Below are 17288 nucleotides of genomic sequence, written 5' to 3' on the forward strand. Positions count from 1 at the left end.
TGAGCTTGGATGCTTCATTTATATCTCATTCCTGTCTGTCTGCTATTCTGAGGAGGGCATCTGTACTCTGGTGGTAACTGGGAAATGCAGAGGGCATGATCCAAAGCTTATTGAATGCAAGGGGAGTCTTTCTATTGACTTCAGTGGATTTGGATCAGGCCATTAGCTCTTGAGTGTTTACACTAATTTTCTTCATCTAGATGCAGAGGATAAAAAAGCAACTAGAAAAACCCAAACAAACCGATCAACTCTGATTAAAAATCCAAACACTTAATTTTTTGTACTGAATATTATTAGAGAATTTGGCACTCAAAGCTCAGCAAATACCTAAACTGAGGTTGTATTCAAACCCCTATTGTATATGCTACTTACAAGTCTGTACATTATATAAATGCATACTGTTTCTCAAATACAGTAGAACATACAACTTTTCTACAACTTCAGATACTTCTGTGTAGCAGTTTGTGATAGTTTACTTAATTTTCATTCTCAGGTTCATAAAATGTACTGAATATAACGTCTTATATTAAACTCTCTTCTGTCTAAGGTATTTTTAATAATTTAGGCTTCCGTGTTGCTGATTTATGCTTCTCCCCTAAATTTAAGCATATAAGTAATCCCACTGATTTCATCCCAACTACATATGTACTTAAAATTAACCACAGGTGTAAATATTTGCAGGATTGAGGCCTTTACAGCCATGTTGACTTTTTTTTTTAAACCAGTGGTACAACCTTATTTCAGGTGCAGTTGACTATTAAGTAAGTTAGCTCTGAACTGAGGTTCCTTTTATATGGTAACAAATGTTCACTATTAGTATTGTATAATATATGCTGTATATTTATAGTTTACAGTGCAACTTTCATGAAAATAACTTTGTGGACTGACTGGCATTCAGTTATGTACGTATATAATTGTCTAAGATTAGTTTTAAAAATCATGGAAGAACTAGTTGCCACTCTCTGGTTAGAAAACAGGGAGTTCAATTATAAGATGTGTTTTGGTCCCCATTCTAAATTTACATGGAAGGGGTTTTTACCATGAATATCTTTGTGATTAATCTGGGTAGATTCATTTTGTATGGACAGGATGGGAAATACTTCTTTTGTTTTAGATGTCCTATTCTCTTCATGGATATTTGTACGTTAAGGGAAGTCGTGTTGCTTTCCATTTTTTCTAGCTGCTGAGAAAAATCACTTGATATATCAAATGCCAAACAAAAGTTCTATTATGTATCTGACAGGATGATCAAGCCATGTCTTATTTTGGAGCTACTTCTGAAGCACGTACGGGTTGGTCAGGATCCTACGCCATGGCTTCGCTCTTCTTCCCCAACTGTTCTGAGCTCTTCAAACCACAGGTATGATGTTGGTGAAGGCTTTGTAATCCCACCATGTTCTCTCATACCACATACAGATGAAAGGATTGGGATGATTCCTACTGGAACAGTTGGGCTTGTTGCAACTACAGGTGCTGCCTTAGCTGATGAGTACATATCCCCTACCTTAAAGAGGAGAAGATGTATCTTTATGTGTGTATAACAAATAACAGACAACAAAACAAATTATAACCATGATTTCTTTGTTTTGGTTTATTTAATGTTTACTGTTCAAAATCTGGCCCCAAAAAGCAGACTTAAGTGGTGGAGTTTTCCATATTGGCAACACTGTGTCTACTTCATATTGGGGAATGGCATAGAGCTCTCTGCTGGGAAGCTTGTGGGTGTGTCCATACACAGTCAGAGTGGGCGCTGCTTTTGGGGGGCTGTGGGAAGTACACAGCAAACTGGGCTTTACATTCCTTGCTGAATAATGCCCTCAGCTTTTTTGCCAGGTGAGTGTTCAAGACTAACATTTAAATGAACATAAATTTAAAGACTAGGTGGATAGGTAGATTATATAATGCACTGTCAATAAATTAGAAACTTCAAGCAACTGAAATCCACATAGTGAAAGGGCAAAAGAGTACTTAAAGCATAAGACCAAACAAGGGGGAAGAGGAGGGCCCAAGTGGGCAGTTACACGTGGAGGTATGTGCTTTGTGGAAAGGAATCAAGGGGGAGTGTACAAATACACGCCCTACACCAGTTGTATCTTGCCACGGGAATCTGCACAACTCTGTTAATAGCAAATGTCAGTAAACGTACTGTTTGTTTAACAGTTTGTACATAGAGAATTCAAGGAGAAATGTACAGCTTGGCATCTGTATTAGGCTGTTACTAGTTGAAACAAAGGACATTGGGTTGTGAACACCAGGAAACTTCTCTTAACTCCTGAATCTGGCGTACTAAGTAAGCAATGAGGCATAGTTAAAGATGACTGGAAAAGGATTTTTTAAAAATCATGTTTGTGCTCCTTTTTAACTACTTTGATGTATAAAGATGATTTGAAACACATTTTAAAATACGTTGCCTGCTTTCACATTTAGAAATATCAGAAATGTCAACTGTTTTCTCTGCTTTTACTGGAAGAGCTCTTGTGCATCTCAGCTGTGTATTAGGAGGCCATATATTAGTAGAATTGCCAAGGTGGTAAGGGTGGGATTTTCAGAAGACCCTAAGGGTATGTCTACACTGCAGTAAAACACTTTATTGCTGGCCCCTGTCAGCTGACTGAGGCTGCAGGGTGTATAAAATTGCAGTGTAGATCCTCAGGCTTGGGTTGGAGGCTGAGCTGGAAAGTCTACGTTTCAGTTTTGTAGCCCTGCAGCCCAAGCACAAGTCAGCTGACACGACCGGCTGTGGCTGTATTCTTGCAGTGTAGACATATACCCTATGTGACTTTTCCTTGGGCGCCTTTGAAATCACAACCGAAATCTTGAACGAAGACATCCTTTCTCCAAATGTGTGTCAGCTAATAAACTATTATAAACAGTCTGGCAAAGACTCTTTCCCACTCAGTTGCTTAGCTTTCAGAATCTTCTGAAGTAGTAGTTTCATTAGTTCTCCAGTCACTGTACTGTCTTCCTGGGTAGTTAAGATCTGAATTTCTTATGTAAAAAACAAGCAGCAAAAAAATCTGCAAATACAACCCAACTAAACCCACCCTTTCAGGACTATTTTATGCATAAAGAAATAAAACAGCTTGGGTCCAACTTTTTTCTTTGAGTTACCTCTAATAGGGAGGTGCTTAGAACTCTCTAAGTGGTGCACATTTTATTATGGAAATTAACTTCTTTACTCCTCAAATTAATTCTGTGGGTCCAATTCTATAAAAATGAAACCTGTTGTATTTAGTAATTCTGTCTCCGCTGTGGAGAGAGTTTGGGTTCGGGAAATGAGAGAGGGACTTCTCCCTGTAAATTAACCCTCTGTTGCTGTGTTTCAGAATGTGTGCTTTCTTGTAATCTAATTTTAACAGCAGAAGCACTGCTGATATAACTTGTCTTTAAACACTTCCTTAGAAATAAATGCTTATATTTTTTTATCCTAAAGATTTTCTATAAAGAGTATATTCCCCTAGAACGCCTCTCGGATGAAAAACAAGAGGTAATTACTTTTTTTTGGTGTACATGATTTTTAAATGGGGGTGATGGTGGTGTGTGGTGGGGAAGCTTTTGGAATCTTGATTGATTTGCTGCTTTTTATGTCTTTAAGAGTTTAAAAGATAAGGCGAATGCAACAAACCACACAATGGTGGCAGAGAAAACTGTAAGTATCTGAGGATTTTAGGCATAAGGGTGGTGTGGAATATAGCAGCTCTAAATAAAAATTATTTTATATTTGCACAAATTCTTTTTAGTATGTATTAATGGTAGTGCTATTATTTTTGCTACACTGAATCTTATGGAAGCTAGATATGTTTCAGCCTTGTCATAGTGTAATAATTATGTGGAACATAGGTAATTGGGCAATAGTTCTAGATGTTCCACAATCTTTGTATGAAACATTTAGTTTTTAAGTCCATGTTCTCTCTGGATTCCATTAAAGGTCAGACTGGTGTTATCAGAAATAAAATTAAATACAATAGTTAGGTTTAAATGTTCAACACACAAATATTAGTGTGTGTGATTGATATATATCAATCAGCCTTAACAGATTTTATCATTGATAATTTTGTCTAATCAAATATCTGATTTATTGGCAGATCTGAGTTGTAAGCATGAGGGATGTCCCACAGCCAACAGTAATTTCTACAGCAAATGATCAATATGGAAGGTTCTTACTCCATCTCAATAACCTTTGGTGTTTCATGTTATACAATTTGAATGGCTGCTATCAAAGCCAAAGAACTCTGTATAGTTCTGTTGTTGCTGTTGCTTTCAGAGAGTAAGAAGCAAAATAGTCTTGGTGAATGTGTGTGTTCGTTGAACTGAATCCAGGAAAGTCTTTTTCCTGACATCACTGTAGTTTTTGTGGTTGTCTGTCTGATTAGCTTTACTAACTTTTAGTGCATTGCATATAAACCACAATTTTTAGGAGCCTGGCCCTAGTGTGTTACAACTGTGAGAACAGGTTGGAGATTGAGTGAAAAGTATTAATACAGGTCCACTAGGTTGTCAGCTCCCATTGTGTTATACATTCATATTGTTCATATATTTCCTAGCATAAGGGCTTTGGGGGAGAACATCGTGGTTATAGCCTCATCTGTGAATATTGTGCCTGCTTAAAATCTTTTCAGGAGTCTTATCAGAAGACGTTAGTTTTGCATTAATCTGATTTGCTCTGTGTTGGTCTGTACGTACATTTGGAAACTTCCTTTTCAGGCAAGGAATGCTGTGATCCAAACCCAGAAAGATGGGCCATATATCTTCATTGTGCAAATTGGGATTTCAGCCTTGAACATGAAAAGGAGGGAGATAATGGCACCCTCCTCCGATCCAAAAGAGAGTCTCTTTACAAGTAAGCTGTATATAGCCATCTTTCATTCTCTTATTTATTTTTGACTTATTGAACGTTGTTATCAGACATTCTTTAGGTGCTTTTATGTAATATACACTGTGCAGCCCAGTGTCAGTTTAAAGACTTCCATCTTCTGTCTCACACAATAATATTCCCAATTACAGCTCCCCTCAGCCTAAGGCAATAGATGAGCCATGCGTGGTATCAGGAGGATAACAGCTTTGGGCTTTGTCAAACTAATGGTAGAAACTATCAAGTCCTCAGTAATTCAGTTCTGAATATTGTCACTCCACGTAAGGATGTTGCAAGAACACCCAACTAATATAGTTGTTTATAGTAACACTCTTAAGTAACCAGGCCTCAAGTGGTGTAGAGCATTGCAAGATCAAAATTAACACCTTGCAGTTGCTGCTAGCAGTGACTTGGAACCATGTGCACATCTTTGAGGGAAATACTAAACTCTTTAGCATATCTTAAATTAAAATGTTATTGGCATGACATTTGTTTTCAAAGTGGGTACAGTGCATAGGCAATTAAGAAAAAGAAGGAAATTCAAAATTAAGACTTAAATGTAGTCTTGAACTTGCCCTAGTCTGCACAGGCTCTTCATAGCACAAATTAATATAATTTACTTTTCACTAAAGAAGAATGCTATGTATAACGGGACATGTCATTTTTGAATACAAGCATGTAATTCATTGTTTTTATATAAGGCTTAATCTTTCTTTGTAATTGAAGTACAAATTACATTTAAGAGGTGCTGCACTATGTAAAGATTTGGAATATCTCTGTTATCGTGTTGATGTCAGAATTAGGTGGTTATTCCAGTTCCCTGCGTTGTTTCCTGTTCAAACCAGTTGGATTGTGTTTTGACAGTGACTGTGGAACTGAAGGGTCCATATGAATACCTCTCTCTTGCAGACTACCCTCTCATGATTGTAAGTAAAACTGGCTTTCTTTAGTTTGCCTACAGAGTTGACATAAATCCCAGTAAAATCTTTTCTTGAGCAGTATAGTCAACCACAGTGACTTAGTGGCTCAGCATGAATAAACAACATTGTTTTTCATGTATTTTCCCTACTCTGCAAAGTTCAGGAATTAGCATGTTTCAGTATTAATTTTGTTTTCTTGTCTGAGTGCTATAACATAGCTGCTGTAGACTAGTCATGCCAGAGGGCAACAGTATCATTAGTATAGTTATCCACTCATGGATTGCAACTTTCAGTACGTACTCTTCTGTCTTAGCTCATCTGAGGAAACTCACTATTCTTTATTTTTGCTTAATGTTACCATTTTGAGTGTCGTTGCTTTCTCTGCTCTTCTGTGGTAGCCACCCCCTACTGTTCTTCGCCGGCACCAGACAGTGATAGAATAACTCAGCTTCTAGCTGACTCAGTTCTTAGTTGTTTCTTTCCAGGAGGTGAAGTGCTTTCCTACTGGCTGAAGAAGTAAAGAGACTTAAACAAAATGTTCGTTCCCTTTATAGAGGCCTTGGGAAAAGACTGACAAAGTAATATCTTTAATGCAGTGGTCTCTGCTACTGGGCGGGGGTAAGCAGTAGTCTCTGGTTGTGATTGAGATGCTGCACACTTCACTTTCTGCAGAAGTAGGAAGCATGCAGCAGAATTTTCTAAGGCTCATGTATTCTGTGTGAGTGACACAATGTGAGCGATCCAGGAAAAGGGCCTTTAAGTCTAGAGGGCACCTTTGATGGAGGGTGAAGCTGATGTGGCTAGGTCCTTCTATTTGAATTGTATGAGGAACCTGGACACAGAGGTGTATAGGGAAGAAAATCCTATCCTGATCAGGAAGTGCTTTGAGATTCTGCAGTTAGTCTCTCAATGGCCTAGTTTAAAAACCAGTTCACTGCAGGGAGAGACTGCAGTTGTCCCCGTGCTGTCCCACGTCTTCGTTCTGGCCGTGTAGCTGATCCATATTGAGTGGCCATTTGTTTTATGTGCTTTACGGTCTTCATCCTCATCTTTCTTGCACATTGAGCCTCAATGATCTATTGAAAGTTCACCATGATCTGGTGTGGTGTTCTGATGTTTCTAATCCGTCAAATAACTTACAAAATCTGTTTTTCAACATGTCACGTTTGCTTCTATGCAATGCATGTCTGAAAGATCTTGATGACTTTACTTAAGTCTCTTAAACAAGTCACTTTGGACCTAAAACATAGCAGAGTGTTAGTTTGAACATCCTTTTGTGATAAATTTCTGAGGCTTTTTCTAGGTCCTGGGTCTTACTCGCCTCTTTTGAATGACCTCAGATTTGGTCAAAAACTGTTTGTTGGCTGGCCACATGTGTCAGAAGGTGATTTTTGGGACTGGGGGAAATGACCAAACAGATCTGTAATGAAAAGCAAGTCTCTTCCCTACCTGGGAGGGGAGGGTTCCAATAATCACCCCGTAACTTGTGCTTTACAGAATGGTATGAGAGATAAGCCTGCCTCTTGCATTAAATCTTTCCACGATAGATTCAGGGAAGTTTCTGAAATGTCCCTTAAGGGTGGCAGAGAAGTTTGGAACTACAAGAACAAACCGGTGCAAGGGGGGTAATGTTTCTTGGTGTTTGGGGGATGATTTGTACAAGTGCAGATTCTGATTGGAGTTTTTTGAGGCTAGTGATATTTGCTTTACTCCTTTGTAAGAGTCTGCCGAGAATAAGCTGGGAAGCGCCTTTAACATAAGAATGGAATCACTCAAACTCAATTTAATTGATTCCATCTGCTGGTAGTGAGAAATTTGTACCATGCCTCCAGACTGTTACAGAACCCGAGGAAAGAAATGTGAAGTGAACCTTTTTTTATTTTCCAGAGTAGTTGGATATAGACATTTCAAAAGCTGCTGTGCTTTACCAAGAAAATGTAGCTGTATTTAAATTCATGCACTGTCCTTCCATGGAAATGGTATTGGGTCTAACCATTCTATTAATCCTTTCCTTGTTTCCCTCCTGATATGGTAGTTTTTCATGGTGATGTGTATCGTGTATGTGTTCTTTGGAGTTCTGTGGCTTGCGTGGTCAGCCTGTTATTGGCGGGACCTCCTGAGGATCCAGTTCTGGATTGGTGCGGTTATCTTCCTGGGAATGCTGGAGAAAGCAGTCTTCTATGCAGAATTCCAGAATATCCGCTACACGGGAGAATCTGGTATGTACCAAGAACCACTTTCAGTTATGGGTATATCTACACTACAGTCAGAAGTGTGACTCGGCACATGTCAACATCCTGAGGTAGCTTTGATTTAGCCAGTTGAATAATTCTAGTGGTGTAGCTGCGGCACTAGGAGCTGTACAGGCTCTTCCGGGGCCCTACGTACGTATTCGATCAACTAGTATGTGCTGCTGTGGCCTCACTGTTATTGTTTGAGCGAGCTAGATCAAAACTAGCTCTACATATTCTGCAGTCACCCCTCTGATTGTAGTGTAGTCATACCCATTGTCATGGGCAGGGTAAGGTGGTAATGACTTACTCGAATATATAACTAATTAGGTAATGTACATGCAATAACTCTTGGATTAGTAGGGCACCTCAGAACAAGGAATAAGTAGTCAACATTTTTGGGTTCTGTTTCCAATTGTGCCACAGGCTCTCTGGATGACCTCTGACAGTTAGTAAACTGAAGTCTTCAGTCTTCATTGTCCCATCTGTAAAAAGAGAGTAATACCTACTTCATGGGGATAATTGAATCTTGTTTCTAAAGTGCTTTGATGCTCTCTGAGACTTAACCTACATAGCACATTGAATTTGTCTGTATAGGAAAATCTTGCTAACAATAAAGATAGTGAAGCACTGGAGCAGGTTGGCTAGGGAGGTTGTGGGATCCTTGTCATTGGAGGTTTTTAAAAACAGATTAGACAGATAACCATCACGGACGGTCTAGGTATACTACTTCCTGCCCCAGTGTGGAGGGAAGGACTAGGTAACTTTGAGGTTCCTTCCAGCCCTACATTTTTATGAATCTATAATGTTGTATTTTAGAAAATACTTCAAAAACATTTTAGGATCTGACTTAAGCTAATTTAAAGCTGATACTTGTGCTGTTTTGCTCACCCTTACATTCTTATGTGTTAGAGAAGTTTGTGCTATAGTACATCAGGAAGCCTTAAAACACAAGGTAATAGATCACAAATGCCAAAGCTAGATGCAACAAGTTGAGTTATAGACAGAGCTGGGTTGTGAATTAATGGGTTGTATGACTTGCTTTGGGATATGTGACATTTCACCTATCTAGATCACTAATTATAATCTGGCTCACGCTGGTAGCAACCAAAATTAATTACTGTACCAACTCACTGTTGGATTGCAGTTGAAACTGATCGGAGTGTGTTGGGTTCTAGGTGGGATGCACTAGCACAGGGCTTCGCACCAAGATCTTAAAGAAGGATCTAAGTGAGTGAAACTACAGCATGGTCTAACAGAATTTTTACATGCAGCCGTCCTGATCCACAACGTAGAGGATCTTGTTGGTTGGCTACTTGGGATGCTATTAATGCCCAGGAGATGCTTAAGTGCTACATTCAAAGTATTTGCAAGAAGGAATGGGGAAGGGCATTACCATATTTTGGTTTCTGGATGAGTTAAGATCATTCGGTATTCAGTCTGATTTAATTATTTGTGTATACCCTGTGGTGAGGTATGAGACTGAAATAACATTCTTCAGTTCATCTCTCAGCTAGAAGATACTTAAAGGTAGGTTTTGCCTAATCTACTTTATGTAGACCATATGCATACAGACATTTTCTGAGAAAAAAGGTTTCTCATTAACTCCTGTGGTGCTGAATGAAGTATTCAGCTCTTCCTGGAAGCTTGCTCCAACAGTAGATCATAAAAAGATTGATGCATTTTAATGTGCCTGCATTTCTTGGAATAGTCTTGACCACTGTAGTGTTGCTATTACCTGCAGCACTTATTCAGAACCCGAATTACACGTTTAGTAACCAAGTTTCTTGTGCTTTGTTCTTGGTAGTCCAAGGTGCACTGATACTCGCAGAGCTGCTTTCTGCAGTGAAACGTTCACTGGCTCGAACTCTAGTAATCATCGTCAGCCTGGGATACGGGATAGTCAGGTAAGTAACAACCTCATCTCATGTTACAGGCGCAACACGTTTCTTTAAAGTGGTTAAACGACATTTGAATGTTATTAGCAAACTTGGAAAATGGATGCTGCAGTGGGACAAAATGAAGTCAAATGTTAAATAAAAAAACTATTGGAACCAAAAATGGAAAGAGAATTTTAAAGAGAGAGAAGACACAAATCTTTTTGTAGTTCAATGCTCTTCTCAAATTGGAGACCCTGTCAGTGAGGAAGCTGACCTGTCTACCGAAAAATGACATTTCGTAATGCATATGAGCTTAAATAAATGTTTCTTGAGAATGTTAAAAATTAACTCAAAGTTTAAAAAAAACATAGCTGCTGACAGCACTAAGTAATGGATTCTGTTAACACAGTCGCTCTCCATCATGTAGTCAGATGAGTGTGAAGGCTGTGTGCATGCATGATCAGATACTACTGTGCAGTGAATATAATTGAGTACAAAGTGCTCAGTGTTCAGGAGAGGAAAATATCAGCAAGTGGGTGAGTTATGGGGAATGGTAGAAGTGTGATCATTCATTCAAAATATTTTCTTTAAACCCTTTAAATGTGTATAGTAACGGGACTAAAACAGGTAGAGATAACTGTTCTTAAGTGCATTTGCTGAATCTTCTTGAGATGAGTGGGTGGGGACGACTTTAGATACCCACTTCGGGGAATATGCAGTTCTGGTTCTGATCTTTTTAAAGAAAGATATGGAAAAACTAGAGAGGATGCAACAAATGCAAAAGGATTAAAGGATAAGACCTATGAGGAAGGACCAAATGCACTAAAATGTGTGTAATCTAGAGGGGAGAGAACATGGGGGACAAAGTTTGGCATAGAGATCAGAATAACTCTAATAAATGAAGAAAAGTATTTCAGAAGACAATAGAACCAAGATTAAAGGAAGCCAAGAAAGGAAAATGTTAAACTAGATTTTTGGGGATGTTATGGTTCTTAGGCTAGACTGAGATTAATCCATTATCTCACAATGAAAGTCTAAAACTTTTTTGAATGTCCAAAAAGCGGTTAGAGAAGACCACTTGTGTGTGTATGTAATAAATTCCCATGATGTGTGAGACAAACTTTTTCTGTGTCTGAAATTAAGTCTGGGTCTTGAAGTGGTTTTTATCTTACACATAGTGTGTGAAACTTTCATTGTACTGTACTCTTAAAATCACACCTTTAAATTCAAGCCTGGACAAAGCCTAACATGACACCATGAGCCAAGAGCACCATAACAAAATAACTTCCTAGATCTATAACTTGTGATGAGAAACCTTGAATCATGTGCCTTCTGCTGAGGTGTGGGTTTTTAAGCTTTTTTCATTTTTTTTTTTTTTTTATATTTCCCTGCAGGCCTCGTCTTGGAGTCACTCTTCACAAAGTAGTTACGGCTGGAGTGCTCTATTTATTATTTTCTGGCATGGAAGGTGTCCTTAGAGTCACAGGGGTCAGTAGACACTTACCTGTGTTTTCATGTGTGCCACAGATGTAGCAATTGTTGGTCTTATGTGTGATTACATATACTGTAATGTAGTGAAGGATCCTTGGGCTATGCTACAATAGGGAAATTTGGAGAATGAAAATTCCCAGTGCCTTAGGGGGAAGAGAAGACAGTTGTGAAGTGTTGTTGAGAAGGCTTTATTTTTCCAGTTATTTTACCAATTTCTTGCCATGTCTCCTCCCCAAAATGTAATTCTCTGCAATAAAAAATAATTTTGGTGCTTTGAAATAGGAATACTTGAAAATAAGTGGAGTTTTTTGGGTCCAGAATTGACAAGGTTTTGAATTTGTGCCTAGTAGTCAAGGGAGGTTTCACTGGGCCTTGTGCAGGGGGAAAAACATGCTGGCAAATAGAAATGGATGCTCCTTGCAAATTTTTGAAGCTGCATATTTTAATAGCCCAGTGAAGACTATTTTAATTCTTAAAAGCTTTTATTGTAGTCATTTTTGAGGTCGATGGGGTTTGGCTTCACAAGGACAATATTTGGTCCTTTAATTGGGTTTTGCACCTGACTTGATAGAATTCTTGAGATAGCTTATTTTGACTTTCAGTCTCTTATTTGGTACCCTTTCAGTTTTTCTATGGCACTATGGCTCTGATAGCAAACTTGGGTCTGTCAGTGATTGATGCCTGTATTATTTTGTGGATATCCTTTCAGAAGTTGCACAATATGGCTAATTTTTCTAGGAAATGTTCAGTGCCTGGTGCGGAGACCAGTACAAGTGAATTTCTTAACAAAATAACATCCTAAATGAATTTTTGTGTATGTGCGAGAGGACTGTTGATCACATCTTGTATGTTGTCTCCTAGTGGGTTCCATCAACTTGTGCCATTTTGTTTAAATTTAGTGCTCAAAAGTGGAACATGTAGTCTTTGGCACCAACACAGTAAAAGGCCTACCTGCAAAGATCTATAACAAACTTTCTGTAAGAAGTGTTATTGCAGCACAGCACCATCAAGGCTGTCTGCTCATTAAGGATGCCTGTTCAATGAGTTACTTACCTACTCTAAAAACTTACTTCTTGCCATATCAGTTGCTTGTGGGGATCAGAACTGTGTGTGGCGTTTTCTGCTTTTAATAAAATACTCTGTCCCTTGTGTTGAACACTTAATTCAAACCCTCTGCTTCAACAGCAAGGCATAGGGGCTTAATAGCTTTCCAGTTCTGTATTTATGTTCTCTGATGGTAAAATAACCTGGGACTGAATGCTTGATGATTTTTGGTGTGTGCTTTGCTTTCCCGTTCATCTTGTTCTCACTGGGTCTTTCTCTTTATCTCTAGGCACAGAATGATCTTGCCTCCTTGGCTTTTATTCCCCTGGCTTTCCTAGATACTGCCCTCTGCTGGTGGATATCCTTCTTCACTGTTTAATTTGGTGCAGTGTTTTTTCTTTGGAGTTTGGTCTTCAGGGAATCTTTCCGCAGCAAACATTTTTTGCCATATTGAATGACATGCCATCTTTTTGTCGAACAGCTACCATAGGCCCTGTGGCCTAAGGGTTCAGGTAAGCTCTATTTCCATAACTCATGTAACAAATTTTAAATTGCCAACAGAGGTTTGTGAATTGGTTTTGGAACAGGTCCTAGCCCTTACCATAGTGAACATGTAGTTTTTGTGTTGTGGTGGTCTCTGCTTATTGATGGGAGTTTACTCTAAAGTTGTATTGAAGCAGTATTCAGAACAGCAGCTTTTGGACTATGGTCCGTCCTGATCTTACTGAGAGTGTTTTTGTCTGGGAGTGGTTTGTTTTTTTTGCCGGGGAGGGGTGGTTTTGAGTTTTTTGGTTTTGTTTTAAACTGGTAGAAAACTCTTTATTTTGACACTAGTGCTAAAATTTCTTCTCAGAACTTACAGGTCTCATAAAGTAGTCTGGGGACAAGAAAGAGTTAACTTTTTAAGCAGTTTTCTCAATCATTTGTTTAAACCTCTTCCCAGCCTCCTCTTCCACATTTACTGTTTGTCTTCTGCTGTGCTGAGACCCTTTGAGTTTAGGACTTGACTAGGTTTAGTACAAGCTCTTGAAACTACCAAACCTGAAAAATTAGGATATGCCAAAAAGTTCACCTTTCTCTTTCCAGGCCAGGGCAACCTCCTTATTCCTCTTACAATGATGTCAGTCTTTTGTCTTAAACACATGTTTGATTATTGTACAATTAAAATTGCAGGAAAGTAGGTAAAGACAAACATGGATGTGCTGTCCATTTATATTAAACGCATGACCAGGTTTTAAACCTATTTTTCTCTTCTCAAAATGCATGTTAAGTTTTTCCTGCAGGTATGAACTACTATAGTGTAGTTGTGAAATTTTGCATCATGCTAGCTTACTGATGTGATGATATCAGAGTACTAGGCCTGGATGGAGTGGGGTGACATAAAAGGATGGGTATGGAAAACCAGTTGTAGTAAACCACTGTTCAGGAGCACTGCCTCTGGATGACCTCCTGCAGTGCAGGAGGGCTGGGTCACCGTGGCTGTGCTGCTGTTAGGGAGGGTTGCAGGGGCGCTGTGTCTGTACGGCATGACAGTGTTGCTTGAGATGTGTACAAAAACTGTATCCTGCTTGTTATCAAGAACTTGATTCTTAAGCTTGCTTTCCTTGACTTGCCATACATATTCATCAGCCTGACTCAAACGATGAAGCTGCTAAAACTGCGGAGGAACATTGTGAAACTCTCTCTTTACCGGCATTTCACCAACACTCTTATCTTGGCAGTAGCAGGTGAGCTGTGGGTTCCCTTCCTCACTAAATAGTGCACTTTCCAGGTATTATGGGGCTGGTTTAGTTTACTAAAGCTCTGCTTTGGGTCAGTTTATTGGCCTTTGGCATTTCAGTGTTTGCTCTTGAACACTCAGACTTGCATAGTGGTGGGCTTCTGCCAGATTTTTTCTGACTATCCATAAACACTAGCTTCAAATTAGCATTTATCTGAATAAGCTTAAGTTTTTTGAAGTTTCTTTCATTATGGTCCCCTTTCCTCTCCCACCTCCTCTCCCCAGACATCCTCATGCTTCACTAGCAGCTGCATCCCATGCTGAAATCTCCTGCTGAGATGGGTAGTGGCTTCCTCCAAGACTGCAGTACCACTTTGTACTGGTTAATGGGGGCTTTTAAAATGTGTTATGGCTCCACCATGCTGACAGCTTAATCTTTGAGCAGAGTGGCTTTGTGAAAAAGAACATCTGCTCATTTTAGAAAAGAGAGGGCAGGCTATTTTTGGATGGGAAATTAGAATTTAAAGTTTGTACCTATTTGCATCAAATAAAATCCAGCTAACATCAAGGACATACCTAATAATGCTACCAGACTCCGTTTTTCTCACCCACACAAAAACCCTATCCAGGCAGTGAGCAGATTGCTATTAACTCAACTCCCATAAGGGACTGAGATGTTTGAAACTTGTTTTAGAAAATGCGCCCATTAAATAGGTGGGTTTGGTTGACATTCTTGGCAGCTTCTGAAACTAAGCTGCTCCAAAATACAACCAATATTAAAAAAAAAAAAAAACTCCATCCTTTAAAGCCCACTATGGTGAACGCTTAGCTTCTGCATTAAAACTTGCTTTTGGCCCAGGGTAATAAGATCTAAATTCCAGGAATGGTAGGTGGGAGGCTTGGTTACTTTATGATCAGATTACAAGTACAAAATATTTTAAAGAGGCCTGATGTCTTTGAATGCCAATATCCTAATCTGTCTCTCTAAAAGAAGGAAAGTAAGATGAGAATGGGAAATGCAGGTTTGAGGTTTAGCTCAGATCTTTTTACTTGAAGAGAGAGAGTATAGTATTTGAAGCCTCTGATCTGAAATATCTTGACTTCTTGTCACAACCAGTCAGAAATTGACAACTTAACTTTTAATTTTTTCCAAAGGCTGATAAATTGAGTTACGTGCAGTTCACTCTGAAGGTCTTTGGAATGAAACCTTGTACAGTATCAGCAGAACCTTGTTTTTAAAATCATTAGATTCCTTGGCATTTTTCATAAGATCGAGGGGTTTTCTTTGTGTAAGTCACCAATCTGTCATGCAGTGTATTGTGTGCCAATTGATTGCAAGTATGCTTGCTTGAGGTGACTATTCTTCACTATTGCTGTGGATGTAGCTTGTAAAGAACTATAGATTTCATAAATGTTAAACTGTTACATTGTCTAGAATGCTGCTAGAATTAAGTTATGTAATTCTTCAAAAAATAGTCCCATGGAGAAGAAGGAAGTAGTGGGGGATCATTCCCTGCCATGTCTTGGACAAGCATGCTTTGGGGGAAACAAGAACATTGAATTCAGCTCTCAATTTCAAGTGGCTGAATTAACTGATGTGAGATGACTTCTGCAGAATCATCGTCCCTTTGTTTTTGGAAGAAAAGGATGTAACAGGAAAAGTTTAAACCATCAACAATTTACTGTAAAAGGCTTTTGCCTTTGAAGTCCCGGGGCATGATTACTTAGTTCTTAGATACTCTAGTGGTAGAAAAACTCTGACTTACTGGTTTTACCAAGTTTTTTTTTGCCTTCAGCATCTATTGTATTTATCATCTGGACCACCATGAAGTTCAGGCTGGTGGATTGTCAGTTGGTGAGTTTGCATCTTATACCCAAGTGGTTTCCATGATTACGACTTCCTTCCTTAAAATCTGGATTTGGAGGTAGAGGAAGTAAGGTTGGGGAAGCTGGCAGATGCTCTTCCTGTAGAGTCCCCTTCATGTGGAGGAGCATACAGTGAAGTCTTAATCCATGGAAATTTACAGCCTTTGGGGAGCCATTTAGAACAGAACTGCAACTTTACTCCTTGTCACAGATGTTTCTACTTCACCAGTGTATTTAAAAAAAAAAGACTGAGGGCATGGATTCTCTGTTTTCTTGACAGGACTGGCAGGAGCTGTGGGTGGATGATGCCATCTGGCGACTGTTGTTCTCAATGATCCTTTTTGTCATCATGGTTCTATGGAGGCCGTCTGCCAACAACCAAAGGTTTAACGCGTTTTACCTTAAAGTAATCTTGACTTCTTAATGTCAAGTCTATCCAAAGAGAGCATTTCCAGCAGTCCTGGTGTACTGCATGGTCACTTGCTAAACTTTTCTGCAGGCTCTGTGAGCTGCGTGTGTGTGTGTGTGTGTGTGTGTGTATAGGAATTGAGAAGGAAGTATAGTTCATGTTGTATATCCTGACCGCAGAAAGTGGAAGCAGCATTTGTAGATTTATAGGTCTCCTTAGTAACATTTATTTAAAAAAGGGAAATGGTATGAGTACTTAAATTATCTCAGCTTGTGGTTGATCAAAAATCTAACTTACAATTAGAGGGAGCTGTCCAGAATAGTGAAATAATAAAAATGGCAAGATAATCAATCTCTTCAAAATGACATTTATGTAAGATATTTTGACTTTGTGCATCTGTCTCATGGTGTCTTCATTCTTTCCTCTTCTCAAAAGGTTTGCTTTCTCACCATTGTCTGAGGAAGATGAGGATGAACAGAAAGAGCCCATGTTAAAGGAAAGCTTTGGTAATGTTGGAATTATTAATATTAATATGGGAGACTGCCAGACACTCTTTTAACCATAAATTCTTTAAATCCAAAGGCCAAATGGTGTTTTATACAATTGCTCTAAACATACCTAACAGCCTAAAAATAAGCCAGGGGCAGACAAACTTTTTGGCATGAGGGCCACATTGGGTTTCCGAAATTGTATGGAGGGCTGGTTAGGAGGGGCAGTGCCTCCCCAAACAGCCAGACGTGGCCTGGCCTCCGCCCCGTCCAACCTCCCCTGCTTTTCGCCCCCTGGCAGCCCCCTCGGGACTCCTCCTGCCACATCCGATCCCCCCTGTCCCATGACTGCCCCTGGAACCTCTGCCCCTGACTGCCCCCGGGACT

At 39.3% G+C, this 17288-nt stretch overlaps 1 protein-coding gene across 2 annotated transcripts in view; it reads left to right on the forward strand.

The window, feature by feature from the left end:
- The window catches only part of TMEM87A (transmembrane protein 87A), a 29331-nt gene that overhangs the window by 3905 nt on the left and 8138 nt on the right, over positions 1–17288 (forward strand). For both annotated transcript variants that reach the window (XM_074955650.1, XM_074955649.1), the window contains exons 4-16: positions 1244–1360; positions 3434–3487; positions 3596–3649; positions 4705–4840; positions 5717–5778; positions 7808–7991; positions 9811–9910; positions 11278–11371; positions 12708–12776; positions 14037–14145; positions 15935–15993; positions 16285–16388; positions 16849–16919. In XM_074955650.1, the coding sequence (XP_074811751.1) occupies positions 1244–1360; positions 3434–3487; positions 3596–3649; positions 4705–4840; positions 5717–5778; positions 7808–7991; positions 9811–9910; positions 11278–11371; positions 12708–12776; positions 14037–14145; positions 15935–15993; positions 16285–16388; positions 16849–16919 (1213 nt within the window). The remainder of the gene's footprint in view (positions 1–1243; positions 1361–3433; positions 3488–3595; positions 3650–4704; positions 4841–5716; positions 5779–7807; positions 7992–9810; positions 9911–11277; positions 11372–12707; positions 12777–14036; positions 14146–15934; positions 15994–16284; positions 16389–16848; positions 16920–17288) is intronic.

The sequence above is a fragment of the Natator depressus genome, chromosome 6 (assembly GCF_965152275.1).
Source record: "Natator depressus isolate rNatDep1 chromosome 6, rNatDep2.hap1, whole genome shotgun sequence".
NCBI lineage: Eukaryota > Metazoa > Chordata > Testudines > Cheloniidae > Natator > Natator depressus.